The following is a 13564-nucleotide window of genomic DNA, read 5'->3' as shown; positions in this document are numbered from 1 at the left end:
AATAGGATATCCATACTCAATAAACTCAAGTAATTCAAACAGTTTATTAAGGAACAAGTTGAAACTTAAAATGCACAGCCAGATTGTTTATTGAAGTTACTATCTCTATACCAACCAAAGTATACAGGAAATGAAAATAATGTTGTTAGTAGGTAAACCCCTGTAATAATCTAACAGGGTTCTCCCCAGGCACTTTTAGCTGGGCGCACCACCCGGCACTTTTCAGCGCCCACCCGGCTGTTTTTGGGTGGTTACCAAAGAGTTTGGTCACAACACAGGGGCTGGCACCCACCTAAAATTTCTTCCCACCCGGCTTAAAAAAAATTCTGGGTTGAGCACTGATCTAATAATGGTCAGTACATATTACAGCAATTACAAAATAGCAAAACCACATAATACCATATATAGGACAATGTAGGAATGCATTCAGGAATAGCTACCTGCTAAGATGTAGATGGGTACCCCAGGAGCCTGATTCCTCAGAGGAGTCTAAGAAGACCCTCAGGAGAAGAGAAGAGCAAGAGACCTCCATTCTCTCAGTTCCCATTTTTAGATAGGTAATTCCTATTAGGTATCATTGGGGCTCTTGGATTGGTTACTGTGTGTGATCTGTAAGATGACTATTGCTTGACACACATCCCCTAGACTGGGATTGGATAATGTAACTTCAGGAATTTACTAGACCTCCTAGCTAATTTGATATGGGAAGCTAGAGGTAAAGCCAGACGGGGTGATCTATTTTAGGTCTCACTAAAAATGTCTAGATTGGCCATCACCCCAAACCCACCTGTCTAGCCATTCATTCATCTCCTGCTGACTCAGGCTTGATTGGTTTATTACCCCTAAAAGGCCCTACTGGTAATCCTTTGTGGGAACTGTATCTGTTTCCTGGCTGCTGTTTGATGATCTGTTACGGGTTTTTAAGATTCTGAAGATGCCCACTCCAAAAGCTGCCATTTCTTTATGGTCAAACATTTTAAAAAAGTAATTGGATGTTTGCAGTATAGCTGGGTGAGAAAGCCATAGGCATTCAGACACTTCAAAGTTCCTAGTGATCGTGAAACCAAAGTAAGCAAAGTTTGGGGGAAGTATTTCCGCCGAAAACTAAACAAGTTTTGTTTGTTCAAAGCACTGAAGGATGTTCTCTGTAGCACCACTAAACCTTCTAAAGCATCTGCAATGATTCCCTTCCAAATACACACTGCTGTGTGATGAAATTATAGCGTATTCAGGCTCTCTATGATGCCTTTTGTATATAAGAATTAGAAACTTTCCTGAACTGCCATATTCGCTGGTCTCTAATACAGATTAAAATATAGTCCTGATGTATTGTCATGTTTATTGACTGCTGCATATATCTGTCTTGTTTTTATTCAGAACAATGATGTACCAGCAAAGAAATTAAAGTCTAGTTGGGATAAGGTATGGATGAAGTAATACAGTATTTAAAGAATAGAAAGAAATAATAATCAGTTAAAATAATGTATTTACACTCTTTGCTTTCTTCCAAAACTATGAACAGTGCGATCTAAATAATCTTATGCTCTCCATCTCAACAAGAATATTGTCACACTGTCAACACAATAATTTAAATTTAATTTAATTTGGATCCCCAGCCTTGCATTTAGTTTTGCACAGTTGTACAGCCTTTTCTTCTGTACTTAAACTGCTGACTGATCTTACTGCACACTGGAAGCTTTAACAAGCCCTTCCTATTTCCTGCCTGAAGTATGCCCACCGTCATCTAGTTCTTATCTCTCCAGCCTTTCTGTCCCCAGCCCACCACTTTCTTTCATTGCATTTCAGTTCTTTTACCTGTGAAGGCTCAATATTGCATGCAGGTGACCTAGGTGATCTGCATGCAATGCAGCCTGTCCGGCAATAGCCACTCCTCAAGACCTGACATCCACCCATCAGGATGTTTTGGGTTTTTCTTCTCTAATCTCTGGCGATTGTTCTTGAGGAGTAATGAGGCACAGTGCTGTTTTCAGGGAGCTTTCTTCACACTGTTAGCCCCTCCCACGAACAGTAATTCACTTTTATTGCCTAGAAAAACACATAACTGCACAGATGCTACAATTTTTTTTGGTGTGTTATATACAAATGGTAGGACAATAGTCCCTTTGGATCTTAAAAGCAGAATTCTGGAAGGTGAAAGTGTGTGAAACATCCCTGTTACTAACGATTACCAAATAATGATTGGGATTGTCTTGGACAATTTTAAAAGATCGTTTCTAGCAACAGAAATGTAATATCTGTATGCAGCTTAATTTACCTGCATTTTTGCTCGATGAATAACTATCTAATTTATTTTTATAAATAGGCCCCATAGTGTTCTTGCTGAAAAGAAACAAAATGCATCTTTTAAGCTGTGTTCAGATAATAGATGCTTGTCATCGACCCTTAAAATTGATAAGTGATTCTTCATGCTGGATTGTTAATGATTGACAACTAACAACTGCTGTTGTCTATTGAGAAGGATGCAACTATAGAACACGACAATGCTGTATGTACAGTGCTCCTTCAATGGCTTTAGGTAATTCATGTTAAAACTTTCTGAAAAAACCCTTGCTGAGCCAGCCCTCCAGGCACTCCTTGCCCTAGTGAGACAAAGGATACTATAAACTGCCTTGCTTCTCTTGTGCAATTTCCATGACAGGTGAGGAATTGCCACAGAGATGTTGCCTTGTTATTGGAGGGTAGTAGAAGGTACTTCATGTGCTGGTTTATAAACGTACATTACTGATTATTTTTTTTACACTTTCCTCCCTCATCTGCCGGAACCAGTTTTCAGTACATTAGGGAGGAAGAGATCATATGACTGAGGGAGGATAGTACTGAACAGAACATAAAATGGCAAATTAAGTATATAGAATGACGTGCCTGTAAATGAAAATCATGTATTACCTGAAACCAGGATTTCGGTACAGTTACATATATGTGGCATCAAGTTTGGAAATTACTTTAGGCAGGGACGAAGTAAGTATGGGCACAGAAGAATGCCTGTTAATAAAGGTAAAATATACAGGTAGTCCCAGGGTTACATACGGTTAAAGGACTGTAGGTTTGTTCTTTGAATTTGTATTTAAGTTGGAACAGGTACATTATTTTATTAAATGCAAATAAGACAGATGTTTGTCTCAACATATTATTAGGCAGCATGGTGTCAGTTACTGTTTAATATCCTCACTGTGAGCTAACCACAAACAAATCAAAAAAAAAAAAAAACCTTATTCTAGCCTAGACATTCATTAACTTCTGGAGCAAGCTGTGCTTTGATATGCAAATAGAAAAAACTGCAGTGTATGTCTTGGTCATTAAAGAGTTACAAGAGCTTGCAGAAGAGCTCAGTCTCAGCTGTGTTTAGCAAAAGATTTCTTCTGCAAGTCATGAGAACTGCCCCCTCCCCCTTATCAAGCCTTTGTCCTGCACAGGAAGCCTGTTTCTATCAAGGAATCGTCTGTATGTCGGGTGTCCTTAAATCGGGGACTACCTTTATTAGGTTTTGTTTTAAAAAAATTAATTTTAGGCCTCTTCACATGAGGCTTAATGGTAGGGGCAGGGCAGTCCTATATTGCATGATAATAAGTTTGAGTTATTGGATCTAGTCGCCTGCATATATCCTTGGGAATAAGCAGTGTGGCCAAGTCCACCATTACTGACATAACTCTTTATTTTTGCTTAACAGACTTGGGAGGATCCTAGTCACAAAGACCAGGATACAAACTGCTTTGGAGATAATGATCCTATAGATGTCTGTGAAATCGGCTCCAAGGTGCGCTATAAATTATATTCGTTTTAAAATTTACATTGAACGGTTTTGTTTTTTGTGTGGAGAATGGGATTGGTTGAAATTGTGGCATGTGGGACAGTAATGGCTAAAGGCCTTTTGCAACATCCAGTCAATGTAGGGGTTAACATAAAACGATTATATGAATTTTTAGGTTGTGAAAGCAATGTTTATTAACCCACTGTTTTCATCATGTTGTAACATCTGTGTAACGGTAAGATGGTATTCTTTATAATACACAATGTTAGCCAACAACTGCTCAATACCAAAACTCAGCTCAGTGTGCCAGATTTTCACTGTTGAATAAAACTGAGCTGCTTACACATTAACCTGTTTTTGTGTTCTGTTAATCAGTGTTGGTGTAAGGGGTACAAGGACTACATACTTGGTTGGTGAACTCCTTACCTCAACTCTAATTGGTGTGTAGCACAATCAAACACTTCCGGGTTCTATTGCTGCCTTTTGCGGATATTCCTTCTTTTCTTGTGCCATCCACTTATTTCTGTGCTAAAATTCCAGTTACACACTCTAGAGTTCTCCATTCTTGTGGAGGAATTGTTGGGGGAATCGGAAACATTGTTGCAAGACTCTGCATCCAAACTATCTCTAATGTACTCCAGACAGGGTAACGGACAACATAAATTATTTAGGTGTCACCAAGACAAGAGTTGTAAGTGCACTAAAAAGGAAGATTTCTCCCTAAAAGTCCCAAAGTTCTACTTTAATATATCTTGATTGCCAACACCTTCCCCTTTTAGGCAGGGAAATATCTTCTTGATACCAGGAAAGAAGGCTTTTTTTTCTCAACTAATTAAACATACATGCACTGTACTTCTACCTTTTCTTTGTTACAATAACATCTTAGGCACTTACAATTATACTCCGGCAAAGAGAAAAGCCAAGCATGAGAAACTGTGGTTTAGGAAATCCTGTGGTTTAGGAAATGGCCTGCAAAAAAGCCATGAAAAGGAGAACCCGCTAAGGGCAGTGCACTAAAAGTATAGTTGGCTATTGGAATTACATAGCTGGCCTTTTATATCTGTCTGGAATTGAAATTTGGAAGGCTATGATTAGTTGGACTTTTTACCCATTTCCATTTGGTTATTAATGCACATGCTAAACAAGGTCTTATTATAATTTTTGTGTTATAGCTAGTAATTTGATCTGTGAACATCTAATTAGGGGCATCCATTTCTCAAATTCTAATTCTGGGCTTAGGTTTTAGGAAAAGGATACAGATGTTTGCTTTCTAGTGCTGGTAGTCTCCTGGGTCTTTCATGAATGACATGCTTCATTGTATCTGTCTTCTTTTTTTTTTTTTAATGAACCACAGTTAATTTTCAGTAATGACAGCTTATTGCAGTTTGTGATGCTGTATGGGAAAGCCAGCCATTTTATGAAGATGAGGCACTTTGTGTGTTTAGTAAAAAAAAAAAAAGTTTTAGTTCAGCAGTATGGAATTCATGAAATCGATTTACAAAATTTGTATGTTTGCAGTAATTTTTCATCCACATGGGTGGCCAGTTTAGATGACATTCAGGCAGGTTGGTTACATCCAGTGTTGGTGGGGGCACATTGTGTGGGCAGAATATGGTTGCAGAAATGAGATTATTGGGCATATAAGACTATGTAATACTTTTCAGTCAGTTTGAGAGAGGGAGACACTTCCTATTTGTATATTGATCCCCACCACCATTTTCAGGTAACTCTCTTTTTGTTCCACTTCATTCCTTTAATCTTTGCAATTCCACTAGTGTAGTTGCAAAGGGGGTGAAAGGGTTTGTGAAATTCATACATATTAGTTCACTTTTGCTCCTGCAGATTTTTTAATAAATTAGTGCAGTTATTGACTTGCACTTGACTCTATAATTTAATTGGACTACTGCAAAGGCTTTGAGAATTGTTATCGGTTCTCCTATACTGGATGTTAGATTTATATTACATAAACATAAACCATTGTGGTATTGCAGGTTTGCTCCAGGGGAGATGTAATTCAAGTAAAAGTTCTGGGTGTTCTGGGACTCCTAGATGAAGGCGAGATGGACTGGAAAATCATTGCAATCAATACGGATGATCCTGAAGCTGATAAGTTCAATGGTTGGTTATTTTTATCTGTTAGAAAATGCTCAGGTTACCGTACATGTAATGTATTATATAACTGAAGGGATTCAAAATTGAAATGCTGATTTGTTATATTTTCTGCATGTTAACACAAATAGTTTCTGCCTTTCTCCTGGATCCAGAAGTCTATACTATCTAGCACTGTACACCTGTAAACTATATTCTAAATATAGAATATACATATTCGTATATCACGTACTATCAAATATGGATTTTAGCAGGTGGGACTTTCAGCAGGAAAGTCAGGGAGTTGATAGAGGTTATTAACTACTCTTCAGTCTCTCCCAAATTAGACATGTTTTTATGTAGTTTGTTTAAACCCTTCCTATGCTATATCCTTGTATACTTTGACAGGGATATTTTTGAAAAAAAGACAGGGTTCACATTTCATGTTAATAAAGCTTCTCTCCAAGATTTGGTACAATGCAACACATTGTGCACGTTTAACCCTGGTGCAGTAAGCACAAATGTCAACTGAAACCTCTGAGTGTGGATTGAGACTGAGCTTCAGCCAAGTGTCTTAGGCCCTTTGAGGTTATTTTTGGAGAAGGGGAATGAGTAGGACAGGGTTATATATCTCCATATATGGACAATATGGTGATATGTCAGAATTTCATTTTTTTTTTTCTTGCAGTCAGTGTCTTTATGATTTGGCCAAACCCTTCAGCCATAAATAAAGAGGGGGCATCTACTCGATAGGCTCAAAGGCAGCCAGACAGAAGCTCTAACACTTCCCCTTCACCCTTTCTTCCACCATCTTTTGAAGCAACAGATCACTTTTATTCGTAATATATTGCTTGATTTATCTGCAAAAAGGAACATGGGGGAAAACTGGAGCAGTTCTAGTCTCCAAAGGCAGCTTGATACCATAAAAAATCCTGATGTCAGGTGGCTGTGATTTGCATGTAAAATTAGCAGGAAAGCATGGTGCGTACTTTTCTACAAAGCGATCCCTGTATCTGTTGCCTAGTAGCTTATTATTCCAGTTCTTAAGCTCAGCAGTGGACTTCAGCTGTTACTGACAGCCCCCCTGCACCTATACTAAGACTAGGGGAAAAAGCAAATTGTCATTCTTACAAAGCACATGGGTACACTATATAGAATTTTTTTTTTTTTTGTGTCCTGATTATTTTGTATCTGTATTTGGTTCTATATATGTTTATCAATAGATAAGCATGATTTAGATGTCATATTTAAATTGTATTACTTTTTTTCACAGATATTGAAGATGTAAGAAAGTACAAACCTGGTTATCTTGAAGCTACTGTTGAATGGTTGAGATCCTATAAGGTCCCTGATGGGAAGCCAGAAAATCAGTTTGGCTTTAATGGAGAGTTTAAAAACCAAGTAAGGCCAAACAATACACAATTCACTATAATGGGAAACTAATTTGGCCTATTTCCTGTTATAATGGTAGATCTTCATATTAACCTTCAGGTATGAGTGCTGGATGCAAATGTAGCAGCTCTGTAATTAAAGGCTGCTGCTTTCTGCTTGGCCCTGCAGTATTCTGCTACGGGCTCTACATAGGATGGGTAAGTGATGTATAGCCAAGGTACTCCAGGGAGATGTTTATTTCAATGTAAAACTACCACTTAACAGATTTACCTAATAGTACGTTAACTCACTGATGAATTTCTGACTTGTTGTGGCTGAGAACAAACATGGATAACAAAGGATATGGGTATTTTGTTTTCCATTGTTCTTATTAGGCTTATCATATTTCACACTCAAAATCATCTGGTTCTTATGAACTACTTTCTTGTTTCAAGAATGTTTGCTGCTGAGTATTGCGTTTGATGTTCAATGTGCTGTGCGGTAATTGATTGTACTGAAAACTACAGGGGGCTTAGAATATAAATGCCATAAGAAACAGCATGTGTGTGTGTGTGTATGTAACCACAGCAAGGTGTGGTGACCCCCATCAGCAGCATCTCACATCTGTTACTTTCTACTGACTAGTGGTCCATTAGGTAAAGCCAGCAACCTATTTGCTTTATTAACTACTGTATGTATATATTAAAAAGACCTGTGCATAATCAGATAGGTAAATGGAAGTCTGGTACATCACACAAACATGTTTTTCTGAACTAATGCAGTTTACTTTGCTTATAACTAAAACGTTTGATGGTAAATTTTTATGTTACTTGTAAGTTGAAAAACGCTTTGTGGTTCATGAAAATATCTGTGTTTGTCTTTAAATATTTATCTGAAATATGCAAGTTATCAGGAAATCCTATGTCTGAGCTGTTGGGCCATACCTTCCTTTAAAGTCGAGATCAAGAATATTCCTTTGTCATATATTATTTTAGACCCTCTATTGGCCACTGGGGTTATGCAACTGAGTAATGAGGTTCTGCCTCAGGGTAATGTCATATTGAAGCCAAGGCCATGTATACAACCTAATTCTATAATTCTGCTCTTCCCCGGGCACAAAAGAGGCAAATCGGTAGACCAGTGGAGTGTTTTATGTTTTGTAAAATATAGTGGACCTGACAGAATTGTGTCAAAGAGCACTTGTAAGGATAGAAAGCTGCCTTTTGCTTACTTGGTTTTTATAGTGCAAAATCCAGGGCTATGATTTTTTTGACCTGAGCCTGAACTTCTACCTATTGAGTAGGTAGTGATTTAAGGATAAAGATCATGTCCTTGGAACCTAAGGTAGCTTTTTGTCTTTGTTTTTTCTGTAATGGGTTAATGCAGTGAGTGAATTGTCACACAGTTCTCAAAGTTAAATAGGGAATCATATAATAATAAATTAAATGATCATTCTAGGGTTTACTACTAGTACATGAATTCCTTTGCTTGGCTATTAAGTTGTGACTTTTTGTAAATACCTGTATAAATGGCAGTATTATCAACCTTTTGTTTTCCCATTTTTGTAGGCATTTGCAATTGATGTTATAAAAAATACTCATGACTACTGGAAAGACATGATCCATAAAAAAGCAGAAAGTGGGGAAATACAATGGTAAGTGTCCTGCTAATGTTTTCTGAACACATGTACCTGTATATAGGCTGGTTTATATTCAATATTTACTTTAAATTATAGGCCAACATACAGACTTTAAAGGAGAGTTAAAACTAAACTTTTTCTTTAGATTGAGTTTCTGTCATGTTTAGACATTTTGGTTTTATCATAAAATGCTTGGTCTTTTTAGTAGATAGATTTTAAGAATTCACATTTTTTTTTTCTAGTAAAAATGTTCTGGTTAGAGAAAGCCCTTTCTGCTGCGGTCAAGATGAAGCTTCAACAATTGTTAATTCTGTAAGTGTTTTATGAGTTGTTAAATCACTATGTTCTTGGGGGGGGGGGGGGTGGCAGCTTTAGAGGTGGGCAATTTAAACTTTTGTCTGCAACAAATAAGGTGTGTGGTGCTGAAAAAAATAAAAAAAAAAAAAAAAAAAAAAAAAAAGAGGTAGTGGGCATAGACTGGTGCACACACCATCAATCATTACAGAAAGCCTGCCCTGATGCTTTGCTCACCCCATCCTCTGCTGCTCTGATTACCTCCTGGTGTCTTTGGATATACCTGATTGGTCATGTAGGAGCACTTGACCTTCCTTGTTTGAAGCACTGCTTAACCACTCGGCAGCCACTTGCCAGGTCCATACACTGTCACATTGAAATGAGGGAAATGTTACACTGAGCATAGACCTTGCTCCAGCTGGCATACAACCAGTATCAATAGTTGTGGAACTACTGTTGAATGAGGGAAACTTGTCACTTATGCGTTAAAAAGGGACTTTCCTTGTTTTAAATTGTCAAATTAATTATTATTCACATATTCACTGGGGCACGGCAGGTCACTTATTACGATCTACAAAATGCCCTGGTACTAGTGCTTGAAGAATGCAACTGATGTGGACAGCTAATTTCTACAACCTTGTTAAATATGGCTCTTCATGTGTGCTTGTACAATTTTTTTACATGGGGAAAGTGATGATAATGTTCAGCTGTATGTGGTCATAGCATCAGAGCTATCTGAATGCTTTATTGTATTTTGTAAACCTTTCACAAATAAATGTTTATTCTTAATTTTAATTATTTATTTAGGTTCCGTCTCTAGGAGAATCTGCTCCAATCTCTTCTGAAGGTAGGTAATAATGTACATATATGAACCTTGAATTTCTATAATGAATATTTGTATTGTGATTCCTATTATTGAATAGTTACACCTGAACTTTGTTACTGCATATTTTTGAGCTTTGCACTTTCTGCATCTCCTACTAAAGTATTCAAGAAAAAACTGAGGGATATCAGAAAATGAAATATCTGTGAAAGCTTTAAAAAAATTACTGTGTAAGGTACCTCTTTTGTGCCATTGACCCTGGGTGGTAGGTAGGTGCCAAGGATGGAATTACAATGCCTTTTGTACAGGATAATGGATCTCTCTATCAAATGCCTGAAGCACATTTCATGCTGCAAAAAGTCCATCTGAGCTAAAAAAATAAAAACAATATTATAGAAACAACATTATTGAAATATTTTACTTCAGTAAAAACAATATTATAATACATTTTTTTTTATAAAAGTATGTAAATAAAACTATGTATGGGAATAAGAGGACAATCTGCCAATGGTCTGTTTGAGGTAAGATGGATGATTGCTGTTACAGAACAGTGAGATGCCTAGTTGTTTCCCCATCTGATATTTGGCCAAAAGATAAACAGCTTCATCGGGTCAAGACAAGTGCTATTGCCTAAATGCCTCTCCATTTGGCAGTTGTAGAGATGGCATTGGTCCCATATTGTCATAGCTGCTTGCTTGCTACTCTTTGCAGCAAAAAAAGTAGTCAAGTGTCTAGTGCTGGGAAATTAACCAAACATGTTTCCAATAACAGCCATAAACCACTTCACACACACCTGAGCTTAAATAGGTAGAAGAGAGTCACCTAATAATGGCATAAGAAATAGCCAAAGTTTCCTAACTGGTACATATGTGAAAACTTATTTTCAATCTCTAAGCTAATGAATCATTTGAATGTTGTGCAAAAATCGATGATTTATGTTTCATGTGTTTCCTAATAACTCTACATTTACTGATTGATGAATAGTACAGTAAAGCACTTTCCGACTGAAGAAAAGCTTAACAAGTGAATTCTAGTTAAATCTTCAGCAGGAGTCGTTAGTAAATGAAAGGAAACCACTGTGATCAAAAGAGGAAATGTGGAAACTTGAATTTGAAATGAATGCATTTCATTATGATTTCTTGTTAAATAGACCCCTTGGTGCCCCTTTTTATTGTTATTCTGATCGAACATATTTATCATGAATATGGTGGTTTCCATGCATGGTATTGGCTTGCTTTTTGGTTTAATTTTTAATTGTTTTCCCCATTACTATGTTTGTTCTTTTCTTACAGTTGATGTCTGGCATTTCCTTAAGAAGTGATCCTGAAGATTGAAATAGAATATTCAATACTTTTGTGGGAAATGGATGATATATCTTATTTTATATAAATATATATATTTTGTTATTTTACCATTGTGTCATGGAGCCTGGTGACACTGTGTAAATAAACACATATTTTCGTTATGCTTCTCTTTGTATCTTCATTTTATTATGTATTTATGTATTCTTTTAGTCCAATCAAATGTGCAAAATGCAATGGGTTAGTATAAAGTACAATAATGCTTTGAAAACAGATTCAAATTGGGGCGAAATGAAAAAATTCAGGTTGGTCACTATTCTCCAAAGGGGGTAACCATGTTACCTTGGTTGCCAGCAATATATTTAAAGGACTTCTGGGCCCCTTCCAAACTTTGTATTGCTATACTGTTTAGTATGTTGCGCATTACCATGTGATGTATTCTTTATTCTTCTTTTGAAGGTCTGGTCAGACAGGGAACAAAAAACAAACCTGCAGTACATTACAATGCAGTCAAATGCCATGCATGCCTGTTGGCACCGACTCTGTTGGCCTGCTGCTTTTAAATGCATAGTTTCATACAATGGCTTTGAATTACACAGGTCAACAAAAAATTAGTTTTGATAATCAAACAGCAGATTCCAGATCTACTTTTTCAAGCAGATTCCAGATCTGTTTTCAGTTTTTATCTAACTTGTACAGTTCCTGAGTTATAAGTACTAATATAGTTAACATTGTACGTGCATGCATTTTGTACTAAAACGTAAGCACCATTGAAGTTAATGTTAATACATCTTCACTGTTAAGTAAAAAAAGGCACACTGTGGTATAGATCTACTGATCAATGTCAATCAGGTACAATTGTTTCTTCAGAAATGCTTAGAGTAGGATTTTCTTGTATACTCTTTGTCTGGATTGTCGCGGTACAGCATCCAGCAGTAGTCAGCCATCATAGTTTCATTGCAGAAACCTTGGTAGCAGTGCTCCTTTACCTGATGGTCCTGGTGAAAACGTTCTCCTTATTCGTCATCCACCATACCAAGGAGTGAAAGCATGAAATGTATTTTTAATGACATGCGACAACCCAGTTTCTGGTATGAATCAAGCAGATTCTGAACTCCTTCCTTGTATACAAGAGACTTATGGTTGCCCAGGAAATTTTTACACAGCCACTTAAATGAGCTGCTGAGAGATTGTTTGAAAACATCATCCTGCAAAGAAGACGATCTGTGGCCCTATAAATAGCCCTTCCTTCATTTTTGCAGTGCCTATGTTTGGAAACTTCTCAACAAGGTTCTGAAAACCCATAGAGTTTGATTTACCCATGGTCTGTACAAGGTTCTTCATCAAGCCTAACTTGATATGGAGAGGTGGCAGAAATATTTTATGCGGATCAACCAGAGGCAGAAACTTGACACTGCTTGTTCCGGGCTTAAAGGTATCTCTTGGTAGCCAATCACGCTTGACAGAATGGTCTCCCGTAGATCAGCTGTCCCACAGCCATAGGAAACAACAGTATTCCTCTTTGCATTCCCATCAGCAAGCCAATGACCTTTAGCTGCCCCACAGATGTTCCACTGGTGTGTTCTGTACTGGATTGCTTCAAGTAGTAACATGAGCAATCGGTAAACTTGGTTTGGAACTGGTTAAAAGTGCATTTATATCATGACAGTAGCACAGTGAGACATTACTAGTGAAGGACCTATGATTTCGTTTTCTGTATTGAGTTACAGTTATACCCTTTGCAAGGACGTGCTTCTGTTTAAGCCTTGAAGCAAGAAGTTCTGCTTTGTCTTTGGAGAGATTTGGATCACAAACGATTTAGCTCTGGTTCTAAATCTTCATCAGCCAAGTAGTCCGGATCAAATGATTCAGGTTGTAACTGGCTGCAACCCAAGCACATTACCCATCACCTTCTACATAAACAAGCCCATCATGTGGCAGTACCAGAACTGGCAATAAATCATCATGGGTAACAGGCCTAATTATATGGATATACAATTTTGTGCTTAGTTTTACCTGAGAATCCACTTTTGTTGACGCAGCAAAAATAGCAGTGGATTAGATGGTCTTGCTGTTCTCTCCGCCCCATCGGGATTGCAAATGGCATTGCTGCTTTATGCAGATTTAGCCAGTCACGCAGTCTGTTGGAACAACTGGTACAGATGACATGTGGAGCCAAGATTTATCCTGGTCACCAAGTGGACAGCTAAAATATGATTTTTTATCTTCTGTGGTAATTTGGCAGCATTGTGCTTTCGTCATGAAAACCACACACGTAA

The 13564-nt window shown here is 37.4% G+C and overlaps 1 protein-coding gene across 1 annotated transcript in view; it reads left to right on the top strand.

The window, feature by feature from the left end:
• The window catches only part of PPA2 (inorganic pyrophosphatase 2), a gene marked incomplete in the record, with an annotated part of 16879 nt that extends 5429 nt beyond the window's left edge, over window positions 1-11450 (top strand). The window contains 7 exon segments of the mRNA XM_072405661.1: window positions 3689-3775; window positions 5761-5887; window positions 7131-7258; window positions 8797-8882; window positions 9110-9179; window positions 9969-10008; window positions 11277-11450. Coding sequence (XP_072261762.1) covers window positions 3689-3775; window positions 5761-5887; window positions 7131-7258; window positions 8797-8882; window positions 9110-9179; window positions 9969-10008; window positions 11277-11305 — 567 coding nt within the window.
• Between the last annotated feature and the right edge of the window lie 2114 nt (window positions 11451-13564).

Source organism: Pyxicephalus adspersus, chromosome 3, assembly GCF_032062135.1.
Source record: "Pyxicephalus adspersus chromosome 3, UCB_Pads_2.0, whole genome shotgun sequence".
Lineage (NCBI taxonomy): Eukaryota > Metazoa > Chordata > Amphibia > Anura > Pyxicephalidae > Pyxicephalus > Pyxicephalus adspersus.
Note: the sequence above shows the minus strand (reverse complement) of the source record. Positions and strands in the feature narration are given on the sequence as shown.